Genomic DNA, 23,212 nt, shown 5'->3' with positions numbered 1-23,212 from the left:
CGCATTTAACGTCTTTGTTTTTTTTTTTTAACAATTTTACAGCTGCACCCATGGCACATGGAAGTTCCCAGACCAGGGACTGAATCTGAGCCACAGCTGCGGCAACACTGCACCAGGCTGGGCATCGAACCAGCGCCTCCGTGGGGACCCGAGCTGCTGCAGTCAGGTTCTTAACGGACTGCGCCACAGCGGGAACTCCTGGATTTGTTACCATCTTACGTGAACCTCCACAAGGTTCTTTTCTCTAAGCACCTCTCAGGACACCCGATGAGCTCAGCGACCACTCAAGTCAGAAGGATGACTTTTTTTTAGCACATAAACCCCCTCAATGGAGTTTCTGGTTGTGAACTGGAAGAACTAGATTCTCACAAGCTACCAATTCAATGACACCTGTTAAATATTACCCAAGTGACAAAGTACACGACTATACAGCAATGAGACTGGTTCCCTAAAGCCACATGAGAAAGAAAAAAAAAAAAAACCCGAGGTTTCATTGATTTCAAAATAAAAGCCTTCAACATACGGATGGCCAAAAAACACATGGAAAGATGTTCAACATTAGTCAGTATTACAGAAACGCAAAACGAAACCACTATACACCAGCCAGAGGTATATCACTTTACACCAGCCAGAATGGCCATCATCAAAAAGTCCACAAGCAATAAATGCTGGAGAGGGTGTGGAGAAAAGGGAACCCTATTACACTGTTGGTGGGAATGTAAGCTGGTGCAACCACTGTGGAAAACAGTATGGAGATTCCTCAGAAAACTAAAAATGGAATTACCAATTGATCCAGCAATCCCATGCCTGGGCATCTATCCAGAGAAAACCATGACTTGAAAAGATACATGTTCTCCAGTGTTCACTGCAGCACTATTTGCAATAGCCAAGACATGGAAACAACCTAACTGTCCATCGACAGAGGATTGGATAAAGAAAGTGTGGTACGTACACACAATGGAATACTACTCAGCCATTAAAAGGAAAGAAATAGCGGCATGTGCAGCAGCATGGATGGAAATTATCATGCTAAGTGAAGTCAGTCATACAATGAGACACCGACATCATAAGCTATCACTTCCATGTGGAATCTGAAAAAAGGACACAATGAACTTCTTTGCAGAACAGATACTGACTCACAGACTTTGAAAAACTTGTGGTTTCCAAATGAGACAGGGTGGGGGGAAGGGGGATGTGCTGGGGGGTTGGGATATAGAAAGGCTATAAAATTGGGTTGTGATCATCGTTGCACACCTATCAATGTAATCAAATTCACTGAGTCATTAAAAAAACTAATTAAAAATAATAAATAAATAAAAGCCTTCATTTTAAAATTGAATGTGAGGCAAATCCAAAAACAGCAAGCAGATGCTGCCAGCTGAGGTCCTGACCACGGAGGACCCTGCCTCGTCCTGCACTCCTGGCCCATGGGGTGGGGGTGGGAGCAGGAACGAGGACCAGCCTCCCCTCCCCCTGCCGGAAGCTGCTTACCCTCTGCTGCCGCATCCACCCCAGACACTCGCTGGTGAGGCGCTTGGTGAATTCATCCCAGCCGGAGCCACTCTGACAGGTGTACCCTCCGCCACCCTTGGAGCTGGCCCGCCGGACCCGAGGGGCGCTGATGGCTTTGTAAAGGGCTCGCATTTGCTCCTGGAGCTGCAGCAGTCTGGAAGGAAATGAACACACCCACAGCGCTGCAGGCAACAGGCCCACGAACGCCTGCCCTGGGCGAACGTCCCCCTCTCCAAGCCTCCTTTGTGTCACTACAGAGATCACACCTGTTTTATTTATAGACGCCTTTGAATTATTTTTTACTTAAAATTTGTTATTGGACGTTCCCATTGTGGTGCAGTGGAAATGAACCTGACTAGGAACCATGAGGTTTCGGGTTCTATCTCTGGCCTCGCTCAGGGATCTGGCATTGCCGTAAGCTGTGGTGTGGGTCGCAGGTGAGGCTCAGATCCTGCGTTGCTGTGGCTGTGGTGTAGGCCCACCGCTATAGCTCCGATTTGACCCCTAGAGTCTGGGAACCTCCCTATGCTACGGGTGTGGCCCTAAAAAGCAAAAAAAGTAATAATAAGTAAAATTTGTTATTGGGGTTCCCGTTGGGGCTCAGTGGGTTAAGAGCCCGGCTAGTATCCATGATGATGTGGGTTCCACCCCTGGTCTCGCTCAGTGGGTTAAGGATCTGGGTTTGTCATGAGCTGCTACACAGGTGGCAGATGTGGCTCAGATCTGATGGTGCTGTGGCTGTGGTGTAGGCCGGCAGCTGCAGCTCTGATTCGACCCCTAGCCTGGGGACTTCCATATGCCGCAGGTGCAGCTCTGAAAAGAAAAAATTTTAAAAAATCGAAGTTGTTATTGAAGCACCACTGATTTACCATGTGTTGGTTTCAGGTGTACGGCGAAATGATTCAGTTACGTATGTATCCAGATTCTTTTCCCTTAGAGGTTATTACAGGATATTGAGTGGGGTTCCCTTTGCTATGTCCTTGTGGGTTATCTATTTTATACACAGTAGTGTACATAGACTTTTTCCTTGATCGCATACAGAAACTTAAATATTCTGCCGCTACAAGCCTGAAGCATCAGCGCAAGTGTAACCGCCTTTGCCCAACCTGCAGCATCCTGCACTTTCTCAGGAGTTCCGCCCTGGGAATTCCCTAGGACCCACCGCCCTGGGTACCATGATCACAAAATCAGACTACAGGCCTCTGCTCTCAATGGCATTTTCAACTCTATGAGTCTGTATTCATTAAACTGAGCTGGACTTAATCTTGGACTCTTAAGAGTCAACTGCTGAGCCAAAGGGTCTTTGCTGCCCCCTACACAGAATCATGCGAACATCTCACAGCAAACCCAGCTCTTCAAAATAAGCACATCCTCTTGGGTAGGTCTATTTAATTCTTCTCATGGCAGCTTTGTGATTCCACAAAAGATGAAGGTGGAAGGCTTCGTCAGTTTGTATGAGAGGCACATAAAGCTGCAAAACACCAAGCAAGGGAGCCTCTGGGTTGAGGGTAACTCCATGAGGCCAGCCTGCACCTTGCTCGCTCTGCGGGCAATACCTTTTCTTTCCTTTTTTTGGGGGGGGCACTTTTTAGACGGCCGCACCTGCAGCATATGGAGGTTCCCAGGCTAGGGGTCCAATCAGAGCTAGAGCTGCCAGCTGACACCATTGCCGAAGCATCTCGGGATCGGAGCCGTGTCTGCGACCTACACCACAGCTCATGGCAATGCCAGATCCTTAACCTACCAAGCGAGGCCAGGGATTGAACCTGCATCCTCACAGATACTAGTCAGATTTGTTTCTGCTGCGCCATGACGGGAGCTCCAGCAATACCTTTTCTGATAAGCATCACAGGGCTGGCCCATCTGCCGCATCTCTCTGATCAAACCGTCCGTAATTTCCATCTGATCATTGGCCTGGGCAAAATATTCATCCAGTTCTCTGCTCCGAGACAGCTGTATCCCGTCTCCATACTTCAGTTCCTAAGAGAGAGAAGTCACATGAAGGAAACAGAATCGTGGAAAGGAAACACACTTTTGTGTCTGGAGTTTTCATCGTTAATGGAAGTAAAAGCTTCTGCTATAAATTTAAAGAGTATACATCCCACTCCATGTAACTGAACAATTCAAAACCAACAAAAACAACAACAACAAAAACCTAAGAAACAAAAAACTCTAACTGAAAATTATCTCAGTAATTTGAAATAGGGAGGTAAATTAGGGAGATCCGTGAGCCAAAATGTGCAGACGATGTTTAAAATTTTTAGAGGGCTTTAAAGGCATATTCGTGGAACGCCCACCTTGCTGCTTCACTATGTTAAATGCCTGTCTTTCTCATTTGCACAGACCACTCATCTAACTGGAATTCCACTGTGATAAGAACATGTACCGTTATACCAGATAAGGGCTTGTGCACACAAATCAAGCTTTTCCTGCCTCTTATGGGAAATAACGTTTCATTTATTTAAAAGAAAGCTGTCTAGTTAATTGCATCGGGCCAACCAATTTCCTTTTTAAAAAAAAATTTTTTTTTAATTAAAATACAGTTGATTTACAATGTGCTGTCCATTTCCCAGGCAGTTTCCTGGCTTTGATGATGGGTGATTTTTAGTAAGAGGCCACCTTTGGGGAGAGCTGGGACAGGTACTCAGAAAATGCCATGGATCTCATGACTGCTACGCCCGTGTCAGTGACATCCAGGGCTCTCTCCGTGACATGCGCAGCTTCCACGAATGCTACCATCTTTCCTCAATTGTCAATTGCTTGTTTGTCCATATTTCGTAAAGTTTCTCAGTGGAAGTGCTCTCGCAAGATGGCAGATCTTCCCGAAAAAAGATAATAAATGAATGGGGTCCATCGCAATCCTCGACAATCCAGTCATATAAACATGTCAGGCTGCACCTCCAGGAAGAGAAAGTATGACTAAGTCGCCTAAATGGGGAGAGCTTGTTGCACTTGCACAAGCGTGGCAATCTGGGTGTCAACCTTTGCTGGACAAAAACTATATGAAAACTGGTTCCCATTGGTTCCCGACAACGCAAGTAGGTTAGGAAGACACACACCTCTCTGTCTGTTTCAAGAAAGACACTAAGGAGGCGAAGGAGGGCAGGGATCAAGAGTGCAAAGGTCAGGGCCAGGAGTCTAAGTCAGCCCGAAACAAAACCAGGTGCAAAACCGGACATGGACGCTACTGTAGGAGAAGAAGAAAAAGCTTACAGGCTGCACGATCAGCTCTGCCCGCATCAAACAGTCCGAGCAGTTCTGCAGAAGCTCCTGGATGGTGTTCTGGTTCGGGTGCCTGGACATCGTTCCAGTTTGACTGATGAAGAAACACAAAGAAGGCGGACATGAAACTTTTTTTCGATTTTGCAATAATTTTATTAAACTTTCAGAAAAGTTGCAAAACCCAGACAAAGGCATTTCTGTAGGTCCTTTGCCCAGAGGGCCCAACTGTTCACATTTGCTATGTCTCTTTGTCCCTGCGCCCCTGTCTGTGTGTCTGTTTATGTATATACATTTTTCTGAGTCATCCGAGAAGAGTCATGCTCCTTTATCCCAAAATATTTCACCATGTATTTCTAAGAATAAAGACATTCGATTCTACAACCACAGTATAATTATCAAAATCAGGACACTTAAAACTGATGGAATACTATTTTCCAATCTATAGAAAATTTTCAGATGGTACCGGTTAGACCAATAATGTTCTTCACATCAAGTTTTTCTCCCCAAGTCCAAGATCTGATCCAGAAATATTCCTTTGAGGAGTTCCTGTCGTGGCTCAGTGGGAACAAATCTGACTAGCATCCATGAAGACGCAGGTTCGATCCCTGGCCTCACTCAGTGGGTTAAGGAAGCTTCGTTGCCGTGAGCTGTGGCATAGGTCACAGATGCAGCTCAGAACCCACGTTGCTGTGGCTATGGTGCTCTGATTTGACCCCTAGCCTAGGAACCTCCATATGCCATGGATGCAAGCCTAAAAAAATTTTTAAAAATAAAAATAAAACAGAAATTTTTTTTAAAAAATGGGAAAGAAATATTCCTTTGAGTTGTGAAAACATGTTTCCGGGAGCTTCTCTGCCACCCCAGCGACGGCACTGCCCTCACCAGCCCCTCTGGGAAAGGCAGCTTCGGACCCACAGCCTGAGGGCGTCCCTGGCCAGACTGGCTGAGGATCACTGTAGGACACAAAGGAAAAGCCTAGCTTACAAAAACGGCTTCTGCAACCCTAGAAAAGGACGATAACGGTAAAGAAAGTGATGGGAAACTTAAATTATCTTTAATGCAAAAACAAGCCCTTTTTCCTTTGCAGATGACCCGAGAGTATCTTCTGTACAACGCTCACTCAGCGTGGACATTGCACATGCAGCCCTTTTCCAGAAGACGTGGGGCAGAAACCTGAACACTACGATGCGGTGTTCCAGAGATGTTGTAGGAGCTCCCGTCGTGGCGCAGTGGTTAACGAATCCGACTAGGAACCGTGAGGTTGCGGGTTCGGTCCCTGCCCTTGCTCAGTGGGTTAACAATCCGGCATTGCCGTGAGCTGTGGTGTAGGTCACAGACGCGGCTCGGATCCCGCGTTGCTGTGGCTGTGGTGTAGGCCGGTGGCTACAGCTCCGATTCAACCCCTAGCCTGGGAACCTCCATATGCCACAGGAGCGGCCCAAGAAATGGCAAAAAGACAAAAAAAAAGAAATGAATGTGACTAAGAACCATGAGGTTGCGGGTTTGATCCCCAGCCTCACTCAGTGGGTTAAGGATCTGGCATTGCCGTGAGCTGTGGTGTAGGTCACAGATGCAGCTCGGATCTGGCATGGCTGTGGCTGTGACTGCGGCTGGCATCTGTAGCTCTGATTCGACTCCTAGCTTGGGAACCTCCATATGCCACAGGTGTAGCTCTTAAAAGCAAAAAAAAAAAAAAAAGATGTTGTAGATGTTCTACATTTTATTTTATTTTATTTTATTGTCCTTCTAGGGCCGCACCCGAGGTATATGGAGGTTCCCAGGCTAGGGGTTGAATCAGAGCTGTAGCCACCAGCCTACACCAGAGCCACAGCCACGCCAGATCTGAGCTGCGTCTGTGACCTACACCACAGCTCACGGCAACGTCAGATCCTTAACCCACTGAGCGAGGCGGGGGATGGAACCCACAACCTCATGGTTCCTAGTCAGATTCGTTTCCGCTGCACCACGACGGGAACTCCCTAGATCGTCTACATTTTAAAGAAAGAGATTTCAGGAATTTGCTCCAGATGTAGGGGAAAAGGGTAAGCTCTCATAAAACAAGCCTTGCTTGTTCATTTGTCCAGATACATCAGGCCCCCGCCCAGCCCACCACGGCTGAGTTTAAGAGAGCGATCGAGCGCCTTAAATTATTGTTCAATGTTCAGGGAAAGGTCTTCTGCCCGCGTTCCTCCCGATTTCAGAGCCACCAGCCAGGCCAGCCTGCAAGGCTTTCCGATAAAGCTCTCTGACGCCTGTTTGATGAACTGGACTGCCTTTGATGTGTGTCTGCATCGGGAGGGGTGTCTGCTGGTGTGCTTTAAAGAAAGAATGTCACTGTTTAAAAAAGAAAAGAGGAGCTCCCGTCGTGGCGCAGTGGTTGGCGAATCCGACTAGGAACCATGAGGTTGCGGGTTCAATCCCTGGCCTTGCTCAGTGGGTTAAGGATCTGATGTTGCCGTGAGCTGTGGTGTGGGTTACAGACGCGGCTCGGATCTGGCGTGGCTGTGGCTCTGGTGTAGGCTGGTGGCTACAGCTCCGATTCAACCCCTAGCCTGGGAACCTCCATATGCTGCAGGAGCGACCCAAGAAATGGCAAAAAGACAAAAAATAAATAAATAAATAAAAAGAAAAAAGAAAAGAAAAGCGGGGGTTGTCCGAAGCGTGGGTGGGAGTAAAAGCACAAGCGTGTGGGCAGCTTCCAGCCACCGCGCCGGCCTGCAGCATCTCACATCAGAGAGCCGCTGACTTTCTGTCTCTGCCACCCTGCAGTCCCTCCCCGCCAGCCAGGCTCCCCTACAAGCCGGCACTGGCTGAAAGGACGTGCGTGAGGATGCTTCTGCCCTGGGAACCTGTCCCAGATGAGGCCACAGCTCCTCCAGGCAGGCCCCGGCAAAGTGCCGCCCGCACGGCACACCTGCCAAACCCAGGGCTCCCCACCCGTACCCCGCGTGGATGCCGCCCGGCTCTGCCTCCCACTCCCGATCAGATGGGAAACCTGGCACCCTCCTCCTGTTGCTGAGACAGAAACTCGACTCCGTCCGTTGTCACAACTTGTGCAAAATTCCAATTGACTTAGAATCAGAACACTGTGCAAAATGCACCTATTATAACAGAGAGGGAAGATATATTATTCAGGAGGCAAAGGGAGAAATGAAGAAATACAGAAACGTCATTCAGAAGGCGAGGGCGGGTAAGTAATTAGGAAGGGCCCTGTGACTTTGTTTCCTTTATTGAGGCGGGATGAGAGGACCTTTCTTCTGCAACATCTGGTAATTCTGTTCAGCAACTGGGTTCAGAGGGTGATTCCCACAAAGAACGCCCAACCCTGACCAACAAAGGATGGGGCTCCCTCTTAGCAAAGTGGAAAGTCAGGTTTCTTGGGCGCTTTTATAATTTTGTGCCACTGTAAAAAACTTTCACACAGTGAGCTCTAAGACAGGCAGGAGTTCCCATGGTGGCTCAGTGGGTTAAGAACCCGACACAGTGTCCATGAGGATGTAAGATGGATCCCCGGCCTTGCTCAGTGGGTTCAGGATCCGGTATTGGCTGTGGCTGTGGTGTAGGCCGGCAGCTGCAACTCCTAGCCTGGGAACCTCCATATGCCTCGGGTGCGGCCGTAAAAGGGAAGAAAAAAAAAGACTGAAGCAGATGAGCAAAGGGGGTGAAGTATTCGAGGACTCTGGTATCTCTGCAGCTTTTCCATAAATCCAGAATTATTCCCAAATAAAAATGCCTGAAAAAAATCAAAAAGAGGCAAGGAGGCTAAACTCACTTGTGAATGAATGTTCCAAGGTGTACATACAAGGCTTTTTAAAAAGTGAATTATGACACTAAATTCATCCGACAACAAAACATAAAACTGATCAGCTCTTGACTCAGCTACTGGAGTAGCTGGTTATAGGACACTTAGAAATGAACCAAAGCCAGGAAAAAGAAAGGTGAGGCAATTAAATGTTGGCTTAAAATATCGGTGGGCTTGCACTTAAAAAAAAAAAAAAAGGTAGCTTCATATGCTGTCAATAATACTAAAAAGAATTCATCATGCTTTACTAAAGGATCTGCCCACATTTTTTGGAAGTTCCCAGACTAGGGGTCTAATTGGAACTGCAGCTGCCAGCCTACACCACAGCCACAGCAACGCAGGATCCGAGCCGCATCTGCGACCTACACCACAGCTCAGGGCAATGCTAGATCCTTAACCCACTGACCAAGGCCAGGGATCGAACGTGCAACCTCATGGTTCCTAGTCAGATTCATTTCCGCGCTGCACCGTAATGGGAACTCCCTATTGAAAACTTTTTGAAGTCAAAAAAAATATTTTTACACATAATTTTAGATCTTTTTTTTTTAAAAAAAAAATCTCATTTCTAGAGCTCAGTTTTCTCACCTGTTTGGCTAGATGCTATCTAAGATTCTCTTAGCTCATTTGTTCTGCAACTTTATTTTATGCAACCACCAAACTCACTGCTCCTGTTGAACATTATCCATAAGTCTATGTTCGGAGTTCCCGTCGTGGCGCAGTGGTTAACGAATCCGACTAGGAACCATGAGGTTGAGGGTTCGATCCCTGGCCTTGCTCAGTGGGTTAAGGATCCGGCGTTGCCACGAGCGGTGGTGTAGGTCACAGATGCGGCTTGGATCCTGCGTTGCTGCGGCTCTGGCGTAGGCTGGTGGCTACGGCTCTGATTCGACCCCTAGCCTAGGAACACCCACAAGCCATGGGAGTGGCCCTAGAAAAGGACAAAAAAAAAAGTCTATGTTCTGTTCAATTCATTCAGTGCACTCTGGAAAAATGCAAAATTCTATCATAAAGGAAAAATCATTTTTAAACAAATACTTTTTAAATAAGCATGTAAGGACTTTTTAAAAAATCCCCAGCCTCAAAGAAATGTTCAATACTGGTATGCATTGGTGTTCCCAGTACAGAGATTTTAATTCCACGTTATGAATTGAACTAATGAGGTCAAAGGTCAATTTTTAAATCCCATTTCAGTGACATGGAAAATGAAAGATGTCACAGAAAGAAAGAAGGAAGGAAGGAAAGAGGGAGCGAAAGGAAGGAAGACAGAAAGAAAAGAAAATTCACCTGGGTCAAATCAATCAGAAAAATATTGACTTTTACACTAAAAAATGAATAGCTTGGCCTTGAAAAAATAACACCTGTCCTTAAAAGTCTAACTCTTCCGAAATTCTGTTTTACCTTCAAACTCACAAAGACAAATGATTCATACAACCAAGAACCTGGCTGCACATTTTTAAAAAATTGATTCTAAAACTAGTTTAAACAAGTAATGGTTCTAACGTTTACCCAGAGCCCTTCCTCAGGGGCTCAAGGGAAAACACGGTCTGGATTTTCCTCCAAGGATGGGCCACATGCACCTGTGAACAATCCCACAGCGCTTCCGACGTTTTACTTTACTACCTCCACCTAACACCCTTTTCTTAAAAAACAAAACGCCACACAATTAACTGTGAAGCCATTAGTTTAACACTTTTCCCAAGAATAGCAGAGGAAAAAAGAAGAAAATACAAGACAAAGAGTTTGAAGAGAGGCGTGCAGCATTACAGGGTAAAAATCTACTTTGAGAGCTACTCTCCTTGGTCCGTCTACAACCACCTGTGCTGGTCATCAGACCCTCGGTCCACACCCCACCTAACTCTGTATTTTCTTTCTGTGTATACACAGTCTCTCGCCCGGATTCCTTCTTTCCGTCCTCCCTCTTTCCCTTGGCCCTTCTCTCTCTCTCTTTCTCTCCTTCACCATCTCTATCTCTCGCCTTCCTTTTTATTCAATCCATCAACATAGGGTCCCGCACAGGTGCCAGAAATGACATCTTTTTTTTCTGGAGTCTGACGATTGTTTAAAAACTTTTTTTTTATTAAAGTGTAGTTGATTTACAAAGTTGTGCCAACAGAAATGATGTCTTCTGTGTATTCAGGTTCATGGAATTATGCCCTTGCAAAAACTCAATAAATATTTGGTGGGAATTATGATAATTACATAATGCATTAACATTGATCTTAAAACTTATTTGCATCAATATTGATTTAAAATCTGTTTGCTTAGCTCCTTATAATTTTCAAAGCATGTTCCATATACTATTTTGTTTGAGTTTCTTTAAAAGGTCTTGAGGGGAGTTGCCTTAGTGGCTCAATGGGTTACACACCTGACTAGGATCCATGAGGATACGAGATCGATCCCTGGCCTCTCTCAGCAGGTTAAGGATCCAGCATTGCCGTGAGCTGCAGTGGAGGTCACAGACATGGCTCGGATCTGGCATTGCTGTGGCTGTAGCATAGGCCAGCAGCATTTTAAAAACTTTTTTAAAAATATAAAAGATCTTAGTAGGAGGTTTCCTGGGGACCTAGTGGTTAAAGATGCTGCACTGTCATTGCTGTGGCTCTGATTCAGTCCCTGGCCAGGGAAGTTCTACATGCGCCGGCACATCCAAAAAAAAAAAAAAAAAAAGAACTCAGGCAGAAGAAAAATATTCATAAAGTTTCAGAAAAAAAAAATTTACTTTTTCATTTGAGGGCAATACCCCCCCCTCCAAAACTCATATCCATGCAAATGTCACCTTTCCATCCTTTGGAAGTTACACAGAGAAGGCTGCCTCCGCCACACACCCCCCCCACCCCCCGCCTGAACCTCTCCCCTGCTCTGCTATTTATTGTTGTTATTGACACACCTGCGGCCCTGCTCCTGGAGAGCAAAGGTCCCATCTCAGTCAGCCTCCACTCCTACACGCACCCAACAAGAGGGAGCTCTGCATACGGAAGGTACTAGATGCATGTTTGATTGGTTTAGGAAAGTCGGAGAAAAACAAAGGCAAATAAGACTCCTACGAGGGTATTTCCACCCATGACCCCGATCCCAAAAGCTCCATCAGGCGGTGCATCTACCGCCCCCCCACCACATACACACTTCCCACCCCAACAGTGAGCCAAAAACGTATCTCTAGAGGTTTGAGAAAGACTTCCTCTGATCCTTGGTTTTTGTCCTTACTCTGGAGCTTTGGAAGCCATATGCTAATAAAGCTTCCCTTCTTTCCATGTTTACTGTGTTCAGTGTTTTTGGTGGATTTGGGGGGGGGGGGCAACCTGAGGATTAATTTCATAAAGACTGTGAGGTCCACCCCCTGCTCGGCCGCTGCCGGTTGGACGGCCTGTGATTTGGGCAAGTTACTCAGACGCTTGGGCCTGGAGTTTCTGCATCTGCAACCTGGAGGAACTCAGCCTTTGTGGGGGTAGCGGGGGGGGGGGGGGAGATGCTTAGAGGAGGCGCAAGGGGTGCAAAGCCCCGTGAAACTAACTCCACACTGCAAGCTCCCTCTGACAGGTGGTCCCTCGCTGCTGCTGTGACATGATTCGCAGATTTCACCTTTACGTTTCCTGTTTTTTGCCCCTCCCCCCAATCATCACTTTGAACTTTGCCCAGTTCATAGTTTTAAGGGTATCTTGCAGCAAACTGGGGGTGGAATGAGAAGTTTAAGAAAAAGAGAGAGAGAGGTGAAGATTGGGTATAGAATGTGAGGCATTTCTGAGCTTCCTACCATTACCTATAAGACCTAAAATAAGGTTTGAGACAATTCAAAGAGAGTGATACATTTTAAGTGCATGAAAAACATGTTTTGAAGGGGTAAGAAAATTCAGACAAAGATGCTTTGTTTTCCCCTGTTAAGTGGGGATGACATATGTATATCGACCCTTACAAATTCAACGCCAAAAGAGGGATTTTGTTTTTGAATTTTACTTTCCTATGTGAAATCTTACATTCATTCTGAAGTCTTTAAAAAAATCATTTACAAGTAATCTAGTTATCTACCAAGAACCCAACTCCTTGTATTTTTTGGGGGGTGTCCAATGCAGCAAGGGATGTTGTATTGCCATGTCAAAAGTTTCAATCCTAGGAGTTCCCTTCATGGCTCAGCAGTTAACGAGTCTGGCTAGGATCCATGAGGGTTTGGGTTTGATCCCCGGCCTCGCTCAATGGGTTAAGGATCCAGTGTTGTCGTGAGCTGTAGTGTAAATTGCAGAATCGGCTCAGATCCAGCATTGCTGTGGCTGTGGTGTAGGCCGGAGGATTCAGCTCCGATTCGACCCCTCACCTGGGAACCTCCATGTGCCACGGGTGTGGCTCTAAAAATTTTCAGTTCCAGTTCCCTGGTGGTCTAGTGGTCGGGTTCAATCACTGGTCTGGGAACTAAGATCCCAGACCCCCCAAAAAAGAATTCCAAGCAAAAACCTAGACCTATTGGCTGCAGCCAGTCCCTCCTGGGCCATCCCTTGCATGAAATGTGGATTTCACTTTCCCGGGGTGTCTGAAGGCCCTGGACCCTTCGAGCCCAAGGTGGTGGCAGCTAGATGTCGGTGATGGGACGGTCTAGCATTTTACTAGTGGGAAGCTGCCTCAGACGAGTCTCCCTGAGCCTTGGGGTCTGCAGGGCGGTGGCTTCAGCATCAGAGCCACACCTGACCATTTTCCCAGGCGTGCAGGTGAGAGAGAGAGAAAAGCAGAGGGTGTGGTGACAGAGCCCCAGGCGCCAAGGCCTCGGGATGGGGTGCTCCTTCCAGAGCCTCTGAAAAGTCTGGAAAGACTGGTTGGCTGAGGGCTGAGTTATAGACGCCCCAAGTCACCACACCTCAGCTCCACCCTAAGAAGTCAGCGTGGAGGCATCAGCATTTTTTTCTTTCTTTCCCAAGAACTTCCAATCACCTGGACGACAATGAAATCATGTCCATATTTAGAGAAAAAGTTAACTACTTGTTGGAAGCCCTTTGGGGGAACCTGCCCAACAATTAGCTGGCGTAATGCATCACAGGGTGCTTTATGGCTCAGCAGACAGAAACGCCACAGGAGTGCTAATGAAACAACACAATGGTTACAAAAAAAATATTTTACAGACATGCAACAAATTAAAACCAAGCAAAAACTCATACTGGATAGAAGAGTTTGCAAGGAGAAAAGATAAGATGAAATTCTTTTCTTTTTCTTGCTCTTTAGGGCCGAATCTGCAGCATATGAAGTTCCCAGGCTGGGGTCCAATCAGAACTGTAGCTGCCGGCCTGCACCACAGCCACAGCAACGTGGGATCTGAGCCGCGTCTTCGACCTACACCACAGCTCACGGCCACACTGGATCCTTAACACGCTGAGAGAGGCCAGGGATCAAACCTGAGTCCTCACGGATACTAGTTGGGTTCATTACCACTGAGCCACAGTGGGAACTCCCAGAAAAGATGAATTCTAATAACTAAGGTTTGATCTTTTCTTGAGTCATGGTGGTATACTGGATTCAACTACAGCTCAGCTCCTAACCAGCTGCATGACCCAGGCCACATCACCTAACTTTAACCTCGATTTCTCACCTGTGAAATGGGAACTTTGTCATAACAAACATAATATACCTGGCACATCGTGGGTGCTTGCCAGGCAATGGTAACCATGATTAACCGCCCATCTGATATTGTTATAAAATACAGAACTTACTCAAGCCTAATCTCATGTAAATGTGACTATGTGCCCTATATCAAGCTAAACTGAATCCTGTCATCGTTTCCCAGAAAAATATTTAGAAGAGCCATTCTATGAGTTACCCAACTCTAAGCCTGTGTTCTCAGATTCCTCCTTGTCTCTCTGATCCAGTTCTGAGCTAAAGCTGCCACTTCGCCAGGTCCACTTTCCTGTCCCACCACCACCAACCTCAGCTAGAGTTCCATCACCTCCTTGCTTCCCTTTCTTAAGCCAACTGCCTCCTGCAGGCTGCCGCCCCAGAAAGAGTCCTACAGATTCCTAAGACCATCTGATTTCCCTGCTCCTTCAACGGAGACCCTCGCTGGCTTTGATGAAACCTGCCATGGCTCCCGTAGGCCTACCCAAACCCCCTGCCATGGGTTCCCTGTCTCCCAAGCTCTGCCCCCAACCCACCCTTCCTCCTGAGGGCTTCCTGCTTCCCCACCAGCAAGCAAATACTCCAAAGGGAGACCGTGCTCTAGGCCTTGAACTTGCTCCTGGTTTTCCACGTCTCACACTTTTCTCGGGCTCTTCCCTGTTTTACCTGCTGAAATTCCCCAAAGTCTAGTCAACGCCACTTCCTCTGTAATAAAGTCTTGCCAGTGCTGCCACTAGGATGTTATCTCATCCCCTCATGATGCCTGTGAGTCATGTGCACCCCTCCTGTCTGTCATCCTTGTAGATTACGGTACGTGTGACCTTATCTTCAAGAGCATCCACTCCCTTCCAGAAGTCTCTGTATTTTCACCTTTGCATCTCCCCGACACTTAACACACGGCAAGTGCTCAGAAAATACTGGCTGGAGAGTGAATAAATGGAATTAAGCCACTTCTGTCCTATCAGTAAAGGGCTCTCTTGTCTCCTACACAAGCACATGGTCTAAAGGCACAGGGTGGCAGAGGGCAGAGGTGCGTGGCCGCCAGTTCCCGGGTGGACCGGGCCATGCGTGGACTCTGGGGTTTGGGGCAAGTCTACTCTACTTGTCTCTAAATTGGAAACCACTCTCTAAAATTAAATGCAAACTGACCTGCTTATCTCAGGCTAAGAAAGAGGCTTCTTTTCAAAGGTAGTTTAAAACACACTTTAAAGTCTGTAGCAAATAGTGATCGCACACCTTTTGGCTTGGAAATCACGAGTTCTGGAGAAAAGTAAGCATTATCATGTTAACCACATATTTCTAAAGCTCAATGGCTGTACTTGGCATTTAATCCTCCTACAAATTCCACACGTTGAACCGAGGTCACGTGGCCACCGAATTTCACTACAGATTGGTAACTGCTTTCGATTGCAGGAAGAAGCTACTAGTAATCCTGCCTTCAGTGAAAACAATGTAACACCCCATACAAGAAAAACCCAGTGTTTCAAATTTCAGAAATAAACCTCTTAAATGATCAAGCACCCTAACATGCGCCAAACTTTAAAATATTAGATTGCGTGGCAGAAGGTAAAGAAAATAGCTGCAGATGCCAATCAGCCTAAAACAAAGACCCAGAAGACACAGGTGAAGGAAGCAGGGATTATCTGTAACACATTCCTAAACAGTGACAGGGTTGTTAAGTGAAGGACAAAGGGACGAGGTTGTAAAGTCACTTTCAAAGGAAAAAATAAGATTTGGGCTCCGTACGCACTCATTAGTTTACACAGGGAAGAGAGCTAACTACAAATGCTGATCATTTTTTTTTAAATCAATCTAATTCAGCCAATAAAGTGGAAGCTTTAGAAATACAGGAGTTTAGAGTCAACCAGGTGCTTCCATCCTGGTTTGGGTTTTTTGTTGTTGTTGTTGTTTGTTTGGGGCTTTAAAAACCTAACCTCAAAAATAGAAAAAATAAAATAAAAACAAAACACTTCTATTTAGAAAAACTTTCGGTCTGAGAAGTGCCTTTTCAATCCTTAATCATTATTCACCTAGCAGAGGGTAGTCGGGTGGCAGACGGCATCCTGCTTCTACAAAGGGCGTGCTGGGGCCAAAGAAACCCCTCTGCACAAAACCCTTAGACACCAGGAAAAGAGCTGCAGTCCCTGCCCCACCTCTGTCCAGTCGGTAGCCATTATTTTAAAATGTGTTAAGTCAGCACATGCGGGCTATTTTGCATTGTGCTAATTCTTGGAGTCCAAGAGCACCAGTCCAAGAGCAGGCCGGGACAGGCTGGGGGAAACTTCCAGCACTTGGATCAGGAAGGGATAACCGCCAGGGGCTGACTCAAGCCCCCAGCCTGCCGCTCAGAGGCTCCGAGGCCCCAGCGGCCCCCGCATCTCAATAGCACTGCGCTGAAAAACACCCTGCCTCCAACTTAGGCCACTTTTCACTTGAGTCTGTTTTCCCATCCTGGAGAGATGGAACACTTGACAGGTTTATAATCGCCCTTGAGCTTGGAAGAACCAAACACAAGAAATGATGCTATACTCAGAGAAAACATGGAGCCTCCCCAAATTCAATGTTTTGGTGAAGTTACCTTATAAACTAGGTATCTATATGCAGTTCATTAACCAAGATATTACAAATGTAATTCTACAAGAAGCCAAGGGAGTGAAATGTTCCAATTAAAAGTAATGTTTATGGTCAATTTAAAACATACGGACTCTAGGATAACGGAAGCATATTTTTTTGTTTTGTTTTGTTTTGTCTTTTTAGGGCCACACCTATGGCATACGGAGGTTCCCAGGGTAGGAGTTGAATCAGAGCCATAGCCGCCGGCCTACACCACAGCCACAATGCCAGATCCGAGCCGTGTCTGCAACTTACACCACAGCTCATGGCAATGCCGGATCCTTAACCCCCTGAGGGAAGCCAGGGATCGAAACGTGGGTCCTCATGGATACTAGTCAGATTCATTTTTGCTGAGCCATGACGGGAACTCCACAGGCATGTTTAAAATAAAACACTTGGTTCATTAAACGCAGAAAAGAAGCAGCCTTGCAAATTCTGATTTGGATTTAAATACGTAGATGCAAAATCATGTGCGCTCCAAACACTGGACGACTGGGAGGGAAAAGTAAAGTGTCCAAACCAACAAAAAACCAAAGTGAAAAAGAGCAACATTTTCGTCGCAGTCTCCCTAGAGGCTTGGCACATTCCTCCTGGAAACCCCCAGGCGCATTTTGCTCTTTAAACAGAGAGCTCCGAGAGTGAGGTGATGCTTTGCCAACTCAAAAGAGAAAATAAATTTCCAAGATGATGAGGGAGGATAAAGAAACGAATAAATCCAAGCGGAAAGCAGGTTGCAACTCGACTTTGGAGGCCGTCCCGGTCTCCAAAACTGCGGGCCAAACAAAACCCCCTGGAGTGTATTCCGGTGGCTCCTCCCCAGCCCAAGGCCACAAGGCTAGGTCGAAAAAGGTCTGAAACTCAGGATTCCTTCCCCCAAAGCCCTAGTAAGGGAAGAACTTGCAGGGGGCGGGAGGTGGGTGCGGGAGACAAAAGTCTCAAGTCTCACCTGGAAGCCCAGTCGTGTTCAGGGGACCTGGTAAATGGAGGTTCATCTTCCCCCACCTCCAACCCAAATGCCCCCACGATCGGTTTCGCATTGATTCTGAGAAGCAGCTCCTGCTTTCTTATCACTGCGCCTCCCTAGGACACCCGGACCCACGCGGCCCCCACATCGAAGGGTAGTGGGGGTGGGACGCGGCCTCTCCCCTCTCCTACCGCTCGTCCGCCCAAAGCGCAAGACCCCGCGCCCGCGTTCCGCCACCGAAACACAGAGGTCGTCCCTCCGGTGCCTTGTAAAAACTCGCAAACAAAGGGCGCCGGCTCAGGACCACAGGTGTGCCCGCTGCCGGGGGCCGAGTCGCGAAGGGCCGGGGCTGGGGGACAGGCGGCCGCCTCTGCGGGGGCGTTTGGTTTGGGGAGCAAGGGAGGCCGAGGCGGGGCCTTCCCGACCCAGGACCCGGAGCGGCCGGGACGGCCGGGCGCCGCTGCGGACGTGGTCTCGAGGTGACCACGAGTTTGCGGTGAGCCAGTAGCGACAACCGAGCGCCGAGTCCACCCGGGCAACCCGACAGGCCGGAGCCCCGCTCCGCTGCTGTTGTGCTTTTGGTCACAGTTAGAGGGTTGGGTTTAGAGGTCGCAGCCCCGCCCGCCTGACCTCCCACCTGCGGCCCGGGACAAAGGCGATGCCAGCCCGCCACGCAGGGGACAGTCCTGGGGGCAGCAGAACCTCGCCTGCACCCTCGCGGGCTGGCCTTGGGCCCCCGCTGGCGGGGAGAGGGAAAGCGGGGGGGGGGGGGACTTGAGTCTTTGCGGCTCTCCGCGTTCGCGCCCGTGCCCACCCCGGTCTGCGCGGCGCACTGGGCGTCGGGACACGCGGGTCCTGCCCCAGGGCCAACAGGAAATGCGTGCACGATCGCGGACAAAGAGACTGGCCCCTTTCTAGACCTGAGTTTCCCCGTCGGCCAGAGGTCGACGGTCCCTGCCTGTCCCCGAGTGCTAGGATTCCGCTAGGGAAGTGTGGGGACCCCACCGTCCCGCGCGCCCGTGCGCTCCGCGCCGGCCCGGTACCCACCCGTAGCCGTCCGAGTTCTGCTCGGTGACCGTGCAGCGCCGGGAGTAGTACATCCTGCTGGTGCCCCCGCCGCCGCCGCCCCCGCCGCCACCAATGCCGCCGCAGGTCATCTCATAACGCAGGTCGGGGCCGGACTCGGCGCGGGTCATGCGGCCCAGCGTGTTGATCCGCGGGTGGGAGCCTCCGTTGCAGCTCATGTCGGCGAGCACTCTGAGCGCCGCTCAGCGCCGAGGCAGACGCGAGGGCGGGCCGCTCCGAGAGGGCGAGGGGCTCCCAGGAGAGGCCCAAACCCGGGAACGCGCTGGAGGCGCAGACGGATCGCGAGGACGCGCCTCTCCACCGGGGCCGTCCCGGCCGCTGCGGGTACGGCGCGGCCGGCGGGCGGGGGTCGGGCGCCGGGGACGGCGACGGGCCGGGAGCGGGAGCGGGACGGAGAGCTGCGGCTCGCAGGGCGGCGAGGGCGCAGAGGAGCAGGGCCGCGGCTGGGTGGTGGTGTTGGTCGGCGGGGGCGCGAGTCTCCTCCCCGCTGGCACTCGGCGCCGAAGCCACACCTGGCGGGTTTCTTCCCGGGGCGGGGTGCGGTCGCCGCGCCTCCCCGCCCCCCGGGGGTGTCGCCGACGCGCCTCGGCCGCCCCTCCCCACCTGCGCCGCCGGCCCGCGGCCCCGCCCTGCGCTCCGAGGCCCGAGTAACACCGCGGGGCGGGGGCCCGGGACCCGCGCGCCCGCCGGGGCCGTGCGCTCGGCGCCTCGCCGCGGAGGCCGGGAAAGCCTGGCCCCCGCTCGTAAGGATTTCTGCGGTCTCCGGGTCGGAAATCGGCTGGAAAAGAAGTCATTCGATTGGACGGTTACTAGTGAACTATTGCCTTTTGCTTATCCCTGGAAACGAATGGTGCCAACCAAGCTTTGGCTAGAAACGATTGAGAGAATGCTTAGAGGATGAGGTTTTGTTGGGGGGCTTTAGGGAGTTTTGTTTTAGTCTAGTAATCCAGAAAATTGCCTCTGAAGCCCGTTTTCCGACGTGCAAAGGGATCTTTACCCAAATCCACCACTTTCCCGAGAAGTCTTCACCATAAATAATTAATTTCTTTGGCACGACGATAAAGAGGAAAGAAAACACCACGGCCATTTTCCATGGGGTGACATGAAACTATAAACTGCAGTTTATTTTATTTTGCCCGGTAACGGACAGTCATTTTAAACAAGAAATTGCAAAGACTTCCACCGGGAGACTGTTTCCAATTTTTATTAAAAACCTTGGGAACACGCCTCTCTCCCGTGCTTCTGAGCACCTTCTCCCTGGACCCATGCCTTTCCAAACAGCTTTTCTCACAAGTCAGTGGCAGAGGCTTTCCTGGGACTTAGCAGGAGGGAACCCTGGACAGAGATCATCCACCTGGTACGATGAGTAACACGAGTGACTCGGAGCCAGAACAGTCCAGAGACTTGCTCTGGGGCCCTCCCAGTTAGTGGCTGAGCGTGAACCACGCCCAAGTCTCTGCGACTGGGGTTGAGATACAGACCCAGTCACACCATCCATAAGAAGCTCTTTTTATACTTTGAAAAGCTGTTCGATTATTTTTTAATAAACAACCTCTAAAGATCGTTATAATAAAGGTTTATCTTCCCAAACAGTGCCAATCAACTAACTGCCTTGCTAATACAATCTATTTCTGAAATGTTTTATAAATGGAAAAGACAAAAATCAAACTATTTTTGCACGTTGTAAAGGGCATGGGCTAAAAGCTCCAGGATAACATGAACCTCAAATGACACCTCAATTTCTAGATGCCACTCTTTGACACGACGTCCTGTTCTTCTTCTCACAATGGACCACGGAGTTAACCAGCCTAAATCCAAGGAGTCAAAAGTCCTGTGAGACAGACGTTTTTACCACTGTTAGCACATCCCTTAATTCCCATCATTGTCTCAATTTCCCCTTCTGGTAAAGATAAACAGGACAGAGCGTTCACTGATGTATTTAAAACACACACACTGATGCATAGACAAGAACAGCGCTTCTTCTTCAGAATCAATGGCGAGAACTCAGCATCAGCACGCACGGCCCATCACGTGCATGGCCTGGAGGGGAGACAGGCCCTCGGGGGTGTCAGTCCACACAAAATACCTCTATACACCTCCTTTGTTCAGTGAGTAGTTATAACCTCCTAAGGTTATAAGGACCAAGGCTAGACTTTGGAATATACACAGATTGTCCTTGAAAACAGTATGGTCAATCTTCAATTTAAAAAGTTTGGTGAGTCCTTTATTGAATAATGTGTAGTAAGGTCATACAATTGCACAGGTTTTTTGTTTGTTTTGTTTTGTTTTTATTTTTTTGCTTTTTAGGGCTGCACCCTCAGCATATGGAAGTTCCCAGCCTAGGGGTCCAATCAGAACTGCAGCTGCCGGCCTACACCACAGCCACAGGAGTGCCAGATCCTTAACCCACTGAGCAGGGCCAGGGATTGAACCTGCCTCCTCATGGATACTAGTGGGATTTGTTACCACTGAGCCACCACGGGGACTCCCTAGAATTCTTAAACACAGCACACATCTATGATCCACCTCCCAGTGATGGGGAAAGCTTAGCTTCAGCCCAGGGGTCCCTCTGAGAGCTCACACTGGGGAGTCAGGAGCCCGGCTGCACTCAGACGGAGACGCCATCCAGGCAGAGGTAGAGATGAAAGGCACAGCCCTCTCATTACCCACTTGCCGCTGCCCGCACTGCTTCCTCGCCTACTCTGCTGCTTCCTGTGCTCCTTCACGCCTTCCCAAGAAGGCGACCGACTTCCAGCTAGACAAACATGGCAACTCTGGGACGATGACAGCTGTCCTTTATCTTTCTCTAGGGATGATAAAGGAAGACATGAGGATGAAATAAAAAGATTGATATGATATGGAGTTCCCGTCGTGGCGCAGTGGAAACGAATCCGACTAGGAACCATGAGGTTGCAGGTTCGATCCCTGCCCTTGCTCAGTGGGTTAAGGATCCAGGGTTGCCAAGGGCCGTGGTGTAGGTCGCAGATATGGCTTGGATCCCAGGTTGCTGTGGCTGGGGCGTAGGCCGGCAGCTGTAGCTCCGATTGGAGCCCTAGCCTGGGAGGCTTCATGTGCTGTGGGTGCGGCCCTAAAAAGACAAAAGACCGGAAAAAAAAAAAAAAAAAAGGTTGACATGATAGATGGAATCCAGACTGACACACATTGGTTGTCTACACTGGCTGGCTCACAAGAGGCTCCCAGTGAAGGAGGGGGATCAAGGACCAAGCATCATATCTGAGTGTGGCAACTTACTTGGGCCAGAGCTCCATCTTCTTGGGCACTAAATGCAAAAAGTAAGAGTCGCCCTGCCAGCTTTCCAGACCCACAGTGAGGATCAAGTGAGAAAATACGAGCCCATTTTTGAAAACTCTGAAACAGGCAGTGAAGGTGCCACTCATTAAACCAAAGGCTCTTTGTCAGATACGACATTTCAACCTTTAGTGTTTCTGTCTTTACCCTGCATGTGATTCAATGAAATTCCCTCTTGGAGACACTTAACATTCATTCATTGACAAAGCAGTTATTGGAGTTCCCATCATGGTGCAGCGGAAATGAATCCAACTAGGAACCATGAGGTTTCAGGTTCGATCCCTCACCTCACTCGGTAGGTTAAAGATCTAGCGTTGCCGTGAGCTGTGGTATAGGTCGCAGACAAGGCTCAGATCTCTCCTTGCTGTGGCTGTGGCATAGGCTGGCAGCTACAGCTCTGATTAGACCCCTAGCCTGGGAACTTCCATGTGCCGCTGGTGCAGCCCTAAAAAAAAAGCAGTTATTAAAATGCTGGAGGGGGTGTAGAGAAAAGGGAACCCTCCTACACTGTTGGTGGGACTGTAAACTGGTGCAGCCACTATGGAAAGCAGTATGGAGTTTCCTCAAAAAAAAAAAAACCTAAAAATAGAGTTGCCATATATCCAGGCAAAACCTAACTCAAAAAGATACAAGCACCCCAGTGTTCACAGCAGCACTATTTACAATAGCCAAGACATGGAAGCCACCTAAATGTCCACCCACAGATGAATGGATAAAGAAGATATGGTACATATACACTATGGAATATTACTCAGCCATCAAAAAGAATGAATAATGCTATTTGTAGCAACATGGATGGACCTAGAGATTATCATACTAAGCAAAGTTAAGTCAGAAAGAGAAAGACAAATACTACATGACATCGCTTGTATGTGGAATTTAAAATACGACACAAATGAACGTATCTACGAAACAGGCTCGCAGCGATAGAGAATAGACTTGTGGTTGCCAGGAGGAGGTGGAGGCATAGACTGGGAGTTTGGGATTAGGAGATGCAAACTCTTTTTTTTTTTTTTTGTCTTTTTGCATTTTCTAGGGCCGCTTTCGTGGCATATGGAGATTCCCAGGCGAGGGGTCCAATCCGATCCACAGCCACCGGCCTAGGCCAGAGCCAC

The 23,212-nt window shown here is 48.6% G+C and overlaps 1 protein-coding gene across 2 annotated transcripts in view; it reads right to left on the bottom strand.

The window, feature by feature from the left end:
• The window catches only part of DSP (desmoplakin), a 52,715-nt gene extending 33,672 nt beyond the window's left edge, over nt 1-19,043 (bottom strand). Inside the window, exons 1-4 of one of the 2 annotated variants that reach the window (XM_047795176.1) lie at nt 18,750-19,043; nt 4,726-4,828; nt 3,344-3,492; nt 1,492-1,666 (exon numbers count right to left, since the gene is read on the bottom strand). In XM_047795176.1, the coding sequence (XP_047651132.1) occupies nt 1,492-1,666; nt 3,344-3,492; nt 4,726-4,828; nt 18,750-18,946 (624 nt within the window). In that variant the 5' untranslated portion in view covers nt 18,947-19,043. The remainder of the gene's footprint in view (nt 1-1,491; nt 1,667-3,343; nt 3,493-4,725; nt 4,829-18,749) is intronic. The other variant, XM_047795177.1, reaches the window with a different exon arrangement.
• Nucleotides 19,044-23,212: the final 4,169 nt, after the last annotated feature.

This window comes from Phacochoerus africanus, chromosome 9 (genome assembly GCF_016906955.1).
Source record: "Phacochoerus africanus isolate WHEZ1 chromosome 9, ROS_Pafr_v1, whole genome shotgun sequence".
NCBI lineage: Eukaryota > Metazoa > Chordata > Mammalia > Artiodactyla > Suidae > Phacochoerus > Phacochoerus africanus.
The sequence above is the reverse complement of the archived record's forward strand: the minus strand, read 5'-3'. Positions and strand labels throughout refer to the sequence as shown.